Here is a 15,989-nt window from a genome sequence, read left to right on the forward strand (position 1 = left end):
CCATTTATTCTGGCTATTAATATTAATATTCTTATTCTTATTTATATTTAATTCCTAGCCATGGACTCTCAACCTCGGTCACTGCCTATACATCCCATTGACAAATATGGCCCTAAATTTGTCGAGAAGGCTGACAAGATACATCACCGGGTCACTATGAAGGAAGAGTCAAAGCCCGCTGGAGGCTTTGATCCGACTCCCATTCCTCATGCCCCGCCAGGCTATACCCTCAAGATTACTTTCCATCGCGCAGAGGATCTGCCCATCGCGGACTTTGGCAGTTTTTCCTCCGATCCCTATGTCTCAGCGCAAATGGTAGTCGACCTGCCGAAGCGCCATAAACAAGACCCCGCCGTGAGCTTCCGCACCCCGACCGTGCGCAAGGACATGAACCCCAGCTGGGAATGCGAGTGGATTGTTGCAAATGTTCCCGCTTCGGGGTTTCAGTTGAAATGTCATCTGATGGACGAGGACCCCGCGGATCACGATGATAAGCTGGGGATCGCTTTCATCGACGTTCCTACACTCTCGGAAGACTGGGCAGGTTTCAAGGAGAAGTCCTTCAAGGTTAAAAAACGCTTTGGGAGCAAGCGCGTCTACGTCTTTACTAATCTCTCTGCTTTTGCGACTGGTCACCAGAAGGAGTCTTGGTTGGTGGTCAGTATCGAATGCCTCGGTAAGACCCCTGGCACGGAGGGGGGTCATATGTACACCATCGGTCCCAACCATTGGTTTAAGCATTTTTCTCCTTTGATCGGACGGCTTGCTGGCATCAAAGATCAAGTTCAAAGCAAAGATGGCAGTGGCAAGGCTATTAGCCGCTACAAGTGTGTTCTCCCTGGCGTTCCTCGTGACCCACTTATATACTGACCCAAATAGTTTCCAAGCGATTCAGATGCAGCTCACAGGCCCCATACCTGCAGAGTTATACCATCGCTATGTAGAGTTCAAGCCATTTGTGGCAGGCATGTTTCAGGCGCAGAGTCTACGAGGACGTATCCTGCATAAAGCGCTCCATCACCAACACCAGCGCATCTACAATTTCGACCGCACTACCTTGCACGGGTCCTTTCAGACTCCTTGCCGTGCACTCACCCAGAAATTTTTGGAGTTTGCGCATTATGGCCAGGGTGGACGGATCTTCACCTATGTGCTCACCTTGGACGGACAATTCCGGTTCACCGAGACCGGTAAAGAATTTGGCATTGATATGCTGAGCAAGCACACGATGCACAGCGATGTGTCTATCTACATCGCGTACTCGGGCGAATTCTTCCTTCGGCGGCGTAAGCATCGCCATCGTCGTAACTCCCCAGAAGGACGTGCAGAGCGCGCAGAGAATGTGGAGAATGCGGAGCATGCAGAATCGAGCACAGTACCCACAGACGAGTTTCCAGTAGAGGAAGATGAGGATCACAATGAGGGCGAAGATCTGGACCAAACCGAAGAAGGGATCCCTATCTCGACCGATCCAGTGGACTACGAACTCTTTATTGATAACGACAGTGGAACTTACCGTCCCAACGCGGAGAAGCTACCACTCCTACAGGAATTTGTATCCTCCAACTTCCCCGGTCTCCATGTTACGACTCTAGACTGCCAGGCAGATGCGAAACGAATGGGAAAACTGAAGGAAGAGCAGCGGGAATTCAAGAAGACCTCAGGAAATGTTATTACGTTTCTACAACAGAGCAGCGCATCTTCACTTTCAATCTCCAGCTCGGAAGAGGATGAACTCAACGAGCGCAGTGGTCATCCTAAACAACGTGGAGATCTTTCCCGACGAGTTCATGAGATGCGTGATCTACGAGGACAGGTAATGCGGTGGGTAGAAGCGGATGAGCCTAAGCACAAGCGTTACTCTACCCGTGAGCGTCCCGCATCGGCTGGTGTGATCACTGACCGTCATGGAAGTCTCGCGACTTGACTTTTTTTTTTTTTTTCTTCTTCTTTTTCTTCTTTTTCTTTGATTTTGGGGTATCGGGGGCCACGTATCATTTTAGTTTGTACTTGGTTTGAACCCGAGTCTTCACGACGTTCATGATTATTTTTTGATACCAGGGTTGCTTTTGTATAGGTTTTTTTTTTTTTTTTTTCATTAATACAATGATATTTAGAAGATTTCTAAATGTATTTATAGAGTCAGAAGTGAGGCTATGGTAGTCATATGTAGTTCCTTAAATATGCCTTGTGAACAAATAAATTAATTACATATTTTCAGATATGAAATTACCTAGTATATATCTAAATAGAAATTACAAAGAAGCAGCTTTTCAAACTATAGTGGTGTGTTGCCTTTTTATCCGACTCTCGCCCCCCCTCCTTCAGATCTCTCTGAGCTCTCTCATCCCTCTCCTTACACACCTTCACTGAATGATCACTCGGTTTCTTTACACCCTTCCATAGGCCATCCGACTGCAAGTTCGCAGACCGTCGATGGCCAACGATTGGTCCGCTACTTCGGTCTCTTTCTCGCGTCGTGAGATCCATTTGCCATCATGGGGAATGTTGCCAGCCGCCTTGACGATGCGGGGAACTTGTTTTTCAAGGATCAGACTCGCTGTAAGTTAAATCGGATCGATTTTTGTAGTTCCTCAATATATTGATGAAATTTCCGGCTAGTCTCGATCGCATCGGTCACGATAAGCAACCCACGACGTCGTCTTTTGACTCTAACCCCCAACGCGTTCCCTGCGGCCAGATTCATAGCTAAGCGCGATGTCGGCGACGATACTCCGATCGAATATATTCAGGTACGCAGTGTCTAACAAAGTCTGGATGTATGTTGTCTAGCTAACAAAGCTCAAAATACAGGACCCCGACACCCCCTCCGCCGCTCTGACCCCGACGTTCATGCTACGGCTATCGAACGACGAGGAGCTGATCTTCAAATTCACGTTTATAATCCGTCAGACACAGACCGGAAATGCTCCAAACTCCGTCAATGGTGTCTCCACGACTATGCCCGAGGTGGCAGATACCAGTCTCACAGGCCTCACGTTCGCTCACGCATCCAACTCGAAGGAACTGGATAATCTGATTACAAGAGAGTTCCATGCGAACCCTAACCTTCAGAATAATTCTAACGTTCAGCTGATCGGAGATTACTCTACTGGGGGCAGTCCGTCAGTGTCATTCGAATGGTCATGGAGATGGAAGCCTCCGAAGGCAACAGAGGACAAAGGTGGCGGCTGGCGCAACAGCTGCAGCTTCTTGGATTACGACCAAAGAACAAACCGCCTCAACACCCTCGCTCATTTTTCTTTCTGGGTGCACAACTCTAATCGTCCCCTGCCGAGTCCTCAGATATCATCACCAAACCTAGAGCTACCCACTTTTCCGCGTTCTCGTATCTCATCAACTCAGTCTGTCCTATCCTACTATAGTGATGCCGAATCCACTCATCCGAATCCATCCACTATTCCGCCTGATCCAGCGGAGATGTCTCTCCCTCCCCCTCCTCCTCCGCCGTCCGTGCCCCCTCCCGCACCACCAGCCAAGGTGGACCTCCCGCATTCGCGGGCAGGCGATGAGATGAGCGGAGTGGAGGACGGACCCTTGTTCCGGGCGACTATGAAAGCGCTAGAGTCGAAGACAAGCAATATGCGAATCAAAATAAAGAAAGTGCTCAAGAAAGCCGAGAGCGCGCAGCTAGCGCAAGCCAGTTGCAATGAGGCCATGGAGGCGTTCATAGGATCATTGAATGATGCATCCACGTCAAATGCAAATGCCATTCAGCCAGCGTTGGATCATTACTTCGAGAAGATCGCTCGGCAGATTTTGAATTACGAGCAACTCAACACGATGCAACTTCAGAAGCTTGTGATTGATCCTCTGGTCAAGCTATATAACAACGATATTAAACAAGCAGAAGCTAAAAAGAAGGAGTGGGATGAAGAAAGCCGCGACTATTACGCATATGTCAGTCGGTATCTGGGCCAGCGGCAGGATTCGCTGAAAGAGAAGAAGCGTGCCGAGAGTGATTCAAAGTACCAAGTCAAGCGCCGGAATTTCGAACTGAGGCGATTTGATTACTCCTCTTTCATGCAAGATCTCCACGGAGGTCGTAAAGAGCAAGAGGTTCTCTCACATCTCACCAAGTATGCAAGTTGCCAGGCCAAGAATTTCCTGTTAACTGCCAAAAATGTTGAAGGAATGACCCCTCAGCTGGATGCCCTAATCCACGAGGTGGACCAGGCCGACAAGGAGTTCCAATTCCAGCGTACAGAACGCGAAGAGAAACGCCGGGCTCTGGAAAATGGTAGTAACCCATATCTTGAGCCCGACGTGGTGGCCAGTGCGACGAGCGTACCTACTATCTCTCCTGGGATTGCGAACGGCGGTCCATCTAACGAGGTCGAGCTTGGCCGAGCTGATAGCACTGGCTCCCAGCTTCGAGGAGTCATTAGCAACACCTCATCGGTTTCATCTCAAGCAAATGCAGGATCGGTTGCATCAGCCACAGGGATTAGTGCACCCACGTCAAACCCGACGGCGGTTGGCACCGCGAGCCAGAATCGCTTCAAGGGTATCCGAGATCTCGAGGAACAGAACAATCTTGGATCTGATCGAAGCAGTGGCCAACAGCGGAAAGAAGGCCTCCTCTGGGCACTCTCCCGTCCGGGATCTCACATCGACCCCAAGGGGATCAACAAACAGGCATGGCACAAGTAAGTACAAGCACGTGAATGGTCGATCTGCCTTCTAATTTTTGTCAGATTTTGGATTGTCTTGGATCAAGGAAAGTTATCCGAGTATAGCAACTGGAAACAAAAGCTAGATTTACACATGGACCCCATCGATCTGCGTATGGCGTCCGTCCGTGAAGCTCGAAACGCGGAACGGCGGTTCTGTTTTGAAGTGATCACACCCCAGTTCAAACGTATTTATCAAGCCACATCCGAGGACGACATGTCCAATTGGATCAGGTCTATCAACAACGCGCTACAGAGTGCCGTTGAAGGCCAAGAGACTCCGCCTTCCTCCGCATCTAGGGATGATAGGCCGACCAGTCGGGATATCGGTTCCGTTTTGACCGGGAAAAGCTCGTCTGTGTCTGGCCACCACTCCTATTCCTCCTCTAGCTCCGGCAACAACGCTGGCGTCATCCGCCGAACAACAGTCGGTGCACGTCCGGGCTATGTCCGTCATGATAGCAACAGCTTTGAAGAAAATCCTGCAAAACTTCTGCAGGTTGTACGGGATGCGGACCAAGGCAATAACTGGTGTGCTGATTGCGGATCCTCGTCCAAGGTTGAGTGGGTGTCCATCAACCTCGGAATCATTCTCTGCATTGAATGTAGTGGTATTCACCGCTCTCTGGGCACGCATATATCTAAGATCCGCTCTCTCACATTGGATGTACATTCTTTCTCGAACGATATCGTCGAAATTCTCCTACAGATTGGCAATCGCGTCAGCAACATGATTTGGGAGGCGAACCTGGATCAAACTCTCAAGCCGAGCGCCAGCTCTACACGAGAGCAACGGTTGAAATTCATCACCGCCAAATATGTTGATCGAGCCTACGTTGAGCATCTGCCTTCACCACGTTCTCGTTTTGCGACACCCGATGAAACACTTCTCGCGTCAATCAAAAAGAACGACATCCAAGGGGTCCTCTATGGCCTCGCCCTACGTGGCAACGTAAACATAACCGATCGCTCCCGCAACACCCATGCAACCTTCCTAGCCCTCGCCGCAGCCGATCCTGCGTCCCCGGGCTCTCCACCGACCACCCTCGCCGCCAAGTCTAGCGCAAAGGCCATCCCGTTCCCTATCGCCGAGCTGCTAGTCCAAAACGGCGCCGAGATCCCGCCACAACCCCCTTCCATCCCTCTCTCCCCCGCAGCCAAGCTCTACCTCAGCCAGCGGACCGCCCGCACATCTGCCTTTAGCGTACCTCCACCGCCGCTAGGTGGGAAGTCCTCTGCCAATGATACCCTGGGCTCTCTCCCAACTATTCGCAGCAAGGACTCTTCCTCTTCGTCAAACACGCCCACCCTTGCGGAAAGCAGAGATAAAGACAGAGAGAAGCTCTCTAAACGAGGAAGCGCCGGCGCCCGCTTTGCTGGGAAAGTGGCTTCACTTGGAATTGATCGATAAAGGGCTTCTCCCCCGCGCTTCATCTTGTCTATATCCTCCGTCTAGCACATCAGCCGCGCCGCCCATAATCGTAATTATATCAGTGTTTAATGAGATTCCGCATGAAAAATTCCCCTCTTGATGACTTTTTTTTTTTTTTCTTTTCACTCTTTGCTTTTCTGTTTCTGGTGGTCCATAATTTTTTTTTCTTTTTTTTTTCCCCTGCTCTTTGGCTCTGAGTTCTATGAGGTCCAAATGGTGATTTCTCTCTTTTCTTTTTCACTTCGTGTCAATTCTTGATACTAGCATATCGATCCTAGTTTTGGATGGTTGCTCACGTGGTTTATTGTCTTCCTAGGACAAATTCAAATATGGGTCGGGTCTGTTGCCTTTGCCCTACGTTTTGATTATTTTGTTTTTTTTTTATCAGCTGTAGTTGTGCTCTGGTGTCCAATGTTGGAATGTTCTGGGCGGCTTGTACTTATCGAGTTTTGGGGAGAATCTACAGTAACCAGTCGTGATAGCCATGAACTGATCTCTTGAGTAATTGTCTATATCGAATGGAGCTAGTTGAGATATTTTGTACACCTGTTTTTTTTGTTTGCCTCGTTATCCACTTTCCCCTATCAACAATATTTATGAACCGATACTCTCTTGGATACTGAATACTGTACAGAAACGAAGTTGCCTAACAGTGGCGATACCAATATGCCTACGCATCCACCCTGACCCCAGCAGCTGACGATACTCTCAACGGTCATAATGCTAGAAACTGCAACACCGTGGGGCTGTGGCGTCTAGCGGTGGCCGAGGATGGTAAGACCTGCAGTCTACCCGATGAAATTAGAATGGACTACACGGAGTTATATGGATCTATATGGATATATATGGAGACGTGGCTGTGAAGGTTCATTATATGCAACGCAACACTACTCGGAGATACCCTGCTGATCCCTGCTCCATGTCCCTGCAGTGATTGGGGTAGTATATGTAGTGAGAGTCAATAGTCACGAAGCTATGATAGGGGCTTAGAGTGGAATATGCCCCATCCGCATCATATTGCATTGTGAGGGTGACCCATATAATTTTCAGTGAATTTGCCTGGATCAAAGAAGGTAAGAGAGAAGTAGTCCAAGATGTGTTTGACAAGACAGGGCTAGATGTGGAGAGACGTGGGGAATATGATGTCATAATGCCTAAGGTGTCAATGTGGCGTCTTGAAGAACATCCTCGACAGTTCGAGAAACTGACCACTCACGTTAGACTGATCGTCCCGATTCCCTGACCCAAAAACAGTAGAAAGCGCTAGAATGCGGGTTTGGACCCTTTTGGATGGGTTCACTTACAAAGCGTGCGTCAGTGGCCCCTCCACTGTCGTCAATGTACTTAAGTACTTCTTGAAATGGAGCTTCAGTATAGTGAGAGTGGGGGAATGAGTCATGGTCACAGCAATCTGATGTATACGTGCTCTTATATTAGAGAGGACTCGGAGAAATAGTCCGATATCAATGTATATACAATGTGCTGAACTACCATGATTTCCCTGATTCTCATAGAAAGGTGACAATCTCGGAAGGTACTTTTCAAGATCCAAAAATTGAATGGCGAGATGCAGAGTTACTCTAATATTCTTTGATTGGTGTAAAAATCCTAGTGGATATAAAAAAAAAGTGTCTAGGGTTCGTTTCTCTTTCTCTTTATATAGGTGCTTATGTACTCCGTAGTGTAGATTTAACATCACTGATTGGCTGGCATGAGATGCCGATAGACAAATCGGGTGGACCCGACTTCACTTTGTTTTTTTGTTTTTTTTTTCTTTTTTTCTTTTGGTCTTTTTTTTGGTTTCAATTTCTGTCTTTTTCCTTCAATTGGTTCAATTTCAAGGGAAAAGGCTCCCTGACGTACAGCTTGGTGTTTTCAGTCTCCACTACCTACTTTTATACTCTGAAACAGAGAATACTAAACACCATATGGTGACTTTTCCCCATTATCAGACTGCACTATAGCACATTTGCTTAAACTCGTACAATCTACATTGTACTTCAATGTTCCAACTGAAAAGTCTGAAAAGTTTGAAAGATCTAGGAAACATGAGTCTGAGATATCCAGAAGTCCCATTTATGAAACGCCCCGTCGGATCCAAAACCTCATTTTGACCAAGTTTGATCAAACGGCTTTGCGCCTGTACTGTATCGTTGTGCTTGTACTGTACCGTTTGTCCGTACAGTTCGTTTCTATACCCTTTTCTCATTGGGTATGTTCTTTTTTGTTTCGGCTCTTTTCTACCTACTTGGGCTTCCTCCCCTGATAGTGGCAACTCTATGCATTCAAGTCATTCGGTCTAGGCTCCGAGAGGCTCTTTGGGCTCCAATTTCTCAGTCCATAACCCCAATCACAATTCTGCCTTCTCATCACAAAAAAAAAAAAAAAAGAATGCTCTGCATCTGTTCAAAGAGTAAGCACGTCTGCATAAATGACACATAGATGATTTTATTCGATTCCGAGAATCATCCCGAGTCTCTTATTTGATATATAGACTTATTATTATTTGATTTGCTTATTCTTATTCTTAGTATAATAAACTGTACGGTCCACTTATCCCGCTTTTTTTTCCTTATATATCTTTATCTTTATATTTATATATATATATATATATATATATATATATATATACTTCCTTGACATCAGCCACAGCTTTCTGCCAAGAGAAGTTGGCTTCAATTCTGGACCTTTTTCAATTACTTTCCTTCTCTTTGGACTCTTTCCTCCCTATCTGTTTCTATCCCCAGAGCTCTATTTCTACCTCTCAACTCTCTACCCTTGACACTTTTCAAATGGCCATTCACATCATTTTAGAACACACCCTTTGACAGAAAATAGGTATGTTAAACCTTTTCTATTTTTTTTTTTTTTTTGTAGTTTCATATTTCTCTCTGGTAGGACTCTCCCCTCTCTAGATTATACCCTTAAAAGAGCTTCCCTTCTCTCTATATTTCCCTTCGTCCCACCTTGAATTTTGTCTTGCGCTTATGGTCTAAAAGGAGGGGGGTTAGTGTGTCGCTGATTTTTTTCTTTTCTCCCCTTTCAATTTCCTTTTTCTTTTTTTTCCACACTTTCTATTTTTCCTCACTAACTTGCATAGCATCTGATCTTTGCACTTCTTCTCCTTCTCTTCTATGCACATCTGTGGAGAGCGGGTTGACTTATATACAGGTAAGGAAGTCCTCAAGTGTAAGATGTGTCCATTGCCTACACTAAAATCTGTAAAGTAGTTACAAGGTTGCAATTGGAAGTTTTGTCGCCCCCATGGGCAATGTTCCTTCAGACAAGACACCCGACGGGACAGCCCCGGTATCAGAACAGGGTTGGTTCTTTCTTTCATCTGTTCAAAGCGTATATTGACTAAATCTCTTCCCAGCCTCTCCTGCTTCAGCGCGACCCAATGTCAGACACCATTCCAGCTTCGCAGAAACTCGATATGGAACCACCTCTTCTCCCTTAAATATGGGGATGGGATACCCCCTCCCAAGCCATCATTTGCAAGGCTCCCCATATGACCACCAGTCAATGCATCAGTATCCGGCAGCCGGGCAAGGCATGATGTATCCTATGCCAATGCCTCCGTATGGACACAACCCCGGCATGGTCTACGGAATGCCTTACCCAGCTTATCCGCCCTATGCGATCCCTCAACATGGAACCCATTACCAGCCACCTGGAACACAAATGCATAACCTCAGTCCCGGGCAAGTATCTTCATATGGCTCAGGCTATTACCCTCACTCGCCATACAGTTCCCCTTATGGACATGGAGTGTCTGCTAGTCAAATGCCCCAGGCTGGGTCTCCAGTCCGCACTAACACGAATTCACCATCTAAACCGGGATCTTTGCGCAAAGAGGATAAACGGATGTCGGAATTAGACTACGACGTCTCAAAGACCATCGTGGATGGATCGAATCCTATGAAATTAGTGCAACCGCAACCTCTCCCCTCTGGTGAGTTATTTTCTTTCTTTCTTTCTTTTTCTTTCTGACCTTTCATTTTGGAACCATTATTAACCTGCAATGCATCTGAAGACAATAGTTCCCCTTCGCAATCAGCCCCGACCGCCCCGAGTACCCCACGAGGACCACCCCGAAAGCCAAAGCAATCCGGTCACGCGCTCTGGGTCGGAAATCTTCCCCCAGGAACCAATGTCGTGGATCTCAAAGATCACTTTTCACAAGAGGCAACAAACGACATTGAAAGTGTTTTCCTCATATCCAAAAGTAACTGTGCGTTTGTGAATTACAAGTCGGCTACCGCTTGTGTTGCAGCGTTGGCGAGATTTCATGACTCCCGATTCCAGGGTGTGCGTGTTGTCTGTCGACTGCGAACGGGCTTCACTGCTCCAGGGTCCGGATCTGTAGGTGCAGGTCCCGTGGCGAATGCTCCTCAGTCACGACTGGAGGATATTGCTACGGGCACCGCTACTACTACAGCTACGGACGAGGAACATTCAATTGCCCCAGAGCTCAGCTCGCCAGCGCCCGCTACGGGGAACTACCCACCCCCGGCCCGACTAGTAGATCGGTACTTTATTGTCAAAAGCTTGACGGTGGAGGATCTCGAGCTGAGCAAGCAAAGCGGCATTTGGGCTACACAGTCGCACAATGAGGCGGCGATGAATCAGGCTTTTGAGGTAAGTATGGACCTAGATGCTCAATGGCCGAGGCTGACCTTTGCTCAGACCACCGACTACGTCTATTTGATCTTCTCCGCCAACAAATCGGGCGAGTATTTTGGATACGCGCGTATGATGTCACCAATCAGCGATGACGAAGAACTCGCCTTGGAAATGCCATCTCGGCCCGAACCCCCGCCTGGGCCCGACGAGCTCGACGTGACCCTGACAGCGGCAACTTCGACCGCACCTCAAGGCCGAATCATCGATGATTCGGTGCGGGGTACCATCTTCTGGGAGGTTGAGTCGTCGGAAGATGAGAACGACGCCGCCAGCGAGAAGAGTGTGGAGAAGGTCATCGAGCCCGAGGATCCGGAAGAAGGCCAAACATTTGGTAAACCGTTCCGCATTCAATGGATCTCAACAGAGCGAGTGCCCTTTCAGCGCACTCGTGGTCTTCGTAACCCTTGGAATGCGAATCGGGAAATCAAAATCGCTCGTGATGGTACTGAAATCGAGCCAACGATTGGCCGTAAGCTGATTCAATTGTTTCACTTGCCTTGAATTTTCCGATTTCTCAATTTCCTAACTTGGAAATGATCTGCTTCGTCTCTTCTCTATTATCAATCTGTAGCTTGTTTTCCTGTCCTATAATGGCAGGCATTGACAAAGGGGATTTCAGGAACCAAGTAACGCTTAGGATTTCTGGTTTACTGTCCAGAAATTCCGATATCCAGCACATATATGAAAACACTTTATGGGAAATGAGCAATATACGATGTGCCTCCCTATATTCATATAGTTACCTCTGGGCTACGAATGCTTCCCCTCTTTTATGCAGGGATTAGTCTTCACGGATAACCATCAATCATCCCAAACAACGACCAAACCAGACACTAGAAAACATTCACGTCATATGCACCTACTGTAAGATTACCATCTATCATATACATATATTTGACTTCTGTAGGTTTGGATTATTTATGTTATTGTAAGATTACTGGTATCAATGGTTATATCCCCCATATATGGATATCCTTATATAGCCTTATATAGCCTTATATAAGCTTATATAGGGTACCAAGATTCAGGACATTCCCACCTCACTATTCAGTGATTTAAACCAATTATAATGATTTAAAGGAGAAAGTATTAAACCAATTATAATCAATTCTAATAAGTGATATAACAAGTCAACTATCAAATTAAACCAATCAAGTCAAATTACCAAAAAATCCCCAAAATCCAACATGACATCACGTGGACTCTCTCTCTCCACTTAGCGCCACTTTCCCCAGATAATGTGATGCTTAGCTTTCTTCTACCGAAACCTCACTATTTCCCACTTTTCTTTCCTTCTCTTCTCTAACTTCTAGCTTCCTCTCTCTAAACACTTCTGTTTTTATCTGAACCATTTCAATATTTTCAATTCCTTATTCCCGCCATTACTCCCTTCCACCTTCCACCCTCCACCCTTCCACCTCCCCACTTTCCAAGTTGAGATCATACCACTCTCTCCTTGGATCTCTCTATATTCTCCAATCTTCTATTCTATGAGAAGGGCGGCTAGTCCGTCCGAGTCTTCTTGCTCTCTCAGTTCAGACCCTCCTTTATCTGACAATGTCTAACGATCGTACCTCCCCCATCTCGGTCCCAAATGCGGAGAATCGTCCACGTCGTGGTTCCATCGCCGACATCTTCTCCAAGCAGAGCAACCCATCCAACACCCAGCCTACCCAACAGTCCAATCAGCGTCGGCTGTCAATCACCACGCTAGGACTTTCTGGTTCCCCCACTCAAACATCCGCCTTCGGTGGCAACCGCAACTTCCGTCGAGGTAGCCTATCTAGCTCAATGGGCTCCAATGTCCCAACCGAAGATGCCCTCGAGGACGAGCAAGGAACAGAAACCTCGCCTAGCTCGCAGTTTGGGAGACGTGTCTCCTTTGGTGCACAGGCCCTGCGTGATGCTCGTGTAGGAAGCATAGGCAATGGTAGAAACTACCCCCCTCCGTCTGCTGTAGGCCCGCGCCGTTCCCCTCCGGCTGGCTCAGCCCTCGCTGCTACCCGATCTTCCGCAAGTACTTCAACGTCTCCTCTGGATGAGAGATCTAACGCATCACGCCGACCCTTAGGCGAAGGCTTTAACTGGTCAGAGGCCCTCCGCTCTCGTGCCGAGCGTGCCCCTTCCATCGGCGGCCCTGTCTCCCCGCAGGCAGCCCAACGTTCCGGTTACCACCAGCGTGCCGCTTCCATCGCATCTATGGAGCAGCCTAGCCGGGAAATGCCCCGTCAGCCCAAGCAGAATAAGCCAGACTTCTTCCAGGAGAAGATCTTGCGGGGTGACTTCATGGACTAGAGATCAATTCTCGTCACTTTCCCAGGGAAGTATATCCTGATCAGTGCTACTGGGGCTCCATTTGGCTTCTTTTTTCTTTACTTTTATTACTCTTTCTGCATCAAAAGTCTCAACAGGCTTATATCAATTCTGGGTTTCCATCCGCTCGATGTGTGTTTCCCAACTTTTTCCTCCTTCTGAAAATAGGTGGAAAATGTATGAAAATGATTCATGGTTGGATCATCAACTTCTTTTTTTTTTTTTTTTTTTTTTTTTTCTTTTTTTTTTCACCCCTGGGATTGGGGTTTTTTTTTTTTTTTTGGCCTTTTTTCTTTCCCTTTTTTTTATTTTTTTCTGGTTGGGTTCTTGAATTTTTTTTTTTTTTTTTTTTTTTTTTTTTCCTTTTTTCTTTCAGCCCTGGGATCGGCGTTTTTTTATCTTTCTGGGCCTTTTTCCTTACCCATCCTGGTGATGATTTTACTCTTATGACTACCAAATTGACACCCACTGGTCACTGGTTATTGGAATATGAATTGTATTTTGGAATACTCTATATCTCTCCTGTTCCTTTCAGTATATATACATATATATACACTGAACTTCCCCCGTATGTTCATTACTTCCCAACATCGCACAAACTTGCCCCCCTTCGGACCATATACATCACACCACTTCATCCCTTCGTGTCACCCCCTCTCAAGAGAAATGCGAAGAAGGTCCAGTCCCAGCATCATCCGCAGTCTCAGCATGTGAATGTCCAGGCACCTCCGCCGCCTTTCTGCTGGCCGAACTCTCCTCTTCCTTGTTATACTTCTTCGCAACCTTCCGATCCAGAAGCTGGTCGGTCGTGAGCCTATTCTCCGGCTCCGGCGGCTCCCACTTGCTACTCTTCCACGGTGGTACACGCATGATATACATCATGTCCATCTCTTCAAGGGTCTTATCCTTACCCTCGATGACAAAGAAGTAAACAATAATCACCGCAAAGAACAAGCACCCGGCAAACACATACCCATACGCAAAGTCAATATCACCGGTGATAAACGGCGTGAAGAATCCAATCAGGAAATTCCACAGCCAGTTCGACGCAGTCGCCATTGCCATAGCACGTGCCCGGTATCGTGATGGGTACAGCTCGGCCACAATCGCCCACACCATGGGGCCCCACGTCATGGCAAACCCAGTGATGAACAGACACGCAAATACAACCATCGCTTTGCCCGCTCCAGGCGTGTTACGTGGCGTATCCACGTCAAGCGAGAAGTGGCCCACAGACGCAAATACCATAAAGCAGATGAACATCCAGATCCCACCGGCGATCAGAGACTTGCGTCGTCCAAAATGCTCAATCACGTATAGTCCGCCGAATGTGGTACCGAAATTGACACCTCCAAGGATCATCTGCGTTACGTACGTGTTACTGATTCCCGCCCCGTTGAAGATCACCGTTCCCTATATCATATTAGTCCAGCTCGACGTATATTACATTATACCGTCGAAAAGTACTCACGTAGTAGAAGAAGTAGTTGGCACCCGTCAACTGCTGCAGAGCTTGAAGCACAACGCCAAGAATGATACGATACGTCATGCGTGGCGCCTTGAACATTTCAACCCAACCGCGCAGCCCGCCTCGCGCCCCCTGCTCGGCATCCAGCTGTTCCTGGATCTCGGCAATCTCATGCACGATCACCCGGTGGTTTTCAGGTACACCGTATAGCTTTGCCATGGTGCCTCGTGCGCGGTCCACGCGGCCATTTCGGTAGTCGAAGCGAGGACTCTCCGGGAAAAGGAGGATCCCGATTCCGAGGACGAGAGACCACAAGAAGGTGATGCCGAGTGTGATTCGCCACGATGCAGTGCTGTCCATGTGCTCTGTGCCGAAGTTGATGCAGTATGCCACGAAGATACCCAATGTTACGAATAATTGGTAGGAGCTAAGGTTGGGTTAGGGTTATTGGTGTGTATTACAATGTCGAGTGTTTGGTTATTACTTACCACACCATCGCTCCTCGGATGTGTCGTGGTGCGATCTCACCCTGGTACATAGGCACAAGTAGTGAGCATGCACCGACACCGAATCCGGTTACGAATCGACCCATCATGAACTGGTACCATTTTCCTGCTGGTGAGGAGATCTGGATTATCAGTCCGACATCGAGGATGATACACCAGAAGAAGATGGACCACTTTCGGCCAATTCGGTCGGTCAATGGTCCGGCGAGGAGAGCTCCTATCAATGTACCGATGGAGAGCTGAAAAGAGTTGGATTTTCATTCACAACTTTTCAAGAAAACATGCATGTCCCACTCACCATGGAAACAATCAATCCAGACCGGACATTGTTGAAGTGATATGTCCCATCGGGCTTCAGCTGCGCAAACCGCTGCTTGAAGTTTCTCATCTCCAAAAAGCCCGAGATCTGGCCAGTATCATATCCAAAGATAATACCACCAATCGACACAAATGCGCCTAGCAACAGAGACCTCCATGTTACCCATGGCACATGCGACTCATCCAGAGTGATGCCTCTCTTCTCAGTCTCGCGATCTACCGCTGACTCCCCCGACAAGTCTGTCAATGGCGGTGTCTTGGACTTGTTGAGGAATGGGATTTTCATCCTGGAGATGGAAGATCGGTGTTAATCCAGGTCTGGATTGGTTGGGGTTTGGCGTTAGGAGGTCTGGAAATCATAACTCATGCCCAAGGCTGTCTTGTACATTATAAAGAGCTGGCCTAGTGTCTTTACATCGTCATATTGCCACTTCCGGAACAGTTCTCGGACGATGTATCGTCATGCATTGGATGCGCCACTATGTTTCAATTGAAGTATATGTTAAATATCACAATCACAATTGATTATTGGGTATTTATATATAGCCTTGGAATTTATACATCTTCAGAGA

The 15,989-nt window shown here is 47.5% G+C and overlaps 5 protein-coding genes across 5 annotated transcripts; 4 read left to right on the plus strand and 1 right to left on the minus strand.

Annotated features, from left to right (window-relative positions):
• Positions 1 to 60: 60 nt before the first annotated feature.
• PGRI_093770 (C2 domain protein) lies at positions 61 to 1,927 on the plus strand (the record flags this gene model as incomplete). The annotated part of the gene is made up of 2 exons (XM_040797090.1): positions 61 to 827; positions 880 to 1,927. 2 exons carry the CDS (start codon positions 61 to 63, stop codon positions 1,925 to 1,927), a joined length of 1,815 nt encoding a protein of 604 aa, XP_040649901.1.
• A 571-nt stretch (positions 1,928 to 2,498) lies between these two features.
• On the plus strand, positions 2,499 to 6,105 carry PGRI_093780 (putative ARF GTPase activator (Csx2); the record flags this gene model as incomplete). Its single annotated transcript, XM_040797091.1, has 4 exons — positions 2,499 to 2,562; positions 2,623 to 2,753; positions 2,815 to 4,670; positions 4,719 to 6,105. 4 exons carry the CDS (start codon positions 2,499 to 2,501, stop codon positions 6,103 to 6,105), a joined length of 3,438 nt encoding a protein of 1,145 aa, XP_040649902.1.
• Positions 6,106 to 9,390: 3,285 nt separating this feature from the next.
• Positions 9,391 to 11,313, plus strand: PGRI_093790 (putative YT521-B-like splicing factor; the record flags this gene model as incomplete). The annotated part of the gene is made up of 4 exons (XM_040797092.1): positions 9,391 to 9,448; positions 9,503 to 10,081; positions 10,163 to 10,767; positions 10,816 to 11,313. 4 exons carry the CDS (start codon positions 9,391 to 9,393, stop codon positions 11,311 to 11,313), a joined length of 1,740 nt encoding a protein of 579 aa, XP_040649903.1.
• A 1,056-nt stretch (positions 11,314 to 12,369) lies between these two features.
• Positions 12,370 to 13,107, plus strand: PGRI_093800 (uncharacterized protein; the record flags this gene model as incomplete). The annotated part of the gene is made up of 1 exon (XM_040797093.1): positions 12,370 to 13,107. The coding sequence occupies one exon, from the start codon at positions 12,370 to 12,372 to the stop codon at positions 13,105 to 13,107; it is 738 nt and encodes a 245-aa protein (XP_040649904.1).
• A 675-nt stretch (positions 13,108 to 13,782) lies between these two features.
• On the minus strand, positions 13,783 to 15,703 carry PGRI_093810 (sugar porter family MFS transporter; the record flags this gene model as incomplete). Its single annotated transcript, XM_040797094.1, has 4 exons — positions 13,783 to 14,538; positions 14,597 to 15,020; positions 15,082 to 15,338; positions 15,398 to 15,703. The coding sequence occupies 4 exons, from the start codon at positions 15,701 to 15,703 to the stop codon at positions 13,783 to 13,785; spliced, it is 1,743 nt and encodes a 580-aa protein (XP_040649905.1).
• Between the last annotated feature and the right edge of the window lie 286 nt (positions 15,704 to 15,989).

The sequence above is a fragment of the Penicillium griseofulvum genome (genome assembly GCF_001561935.1).
Source record: "Penicillium griseofulvum strain PG3 chromosome Unknown contig_14, whole genome shotgun sequence".
NCBI lineage: Eukaryota > Fungi > Ascomycota > Eurotiomycetes > Eurotiales > Aspergillaceae > Penicillium > Penicillium griseofulvum.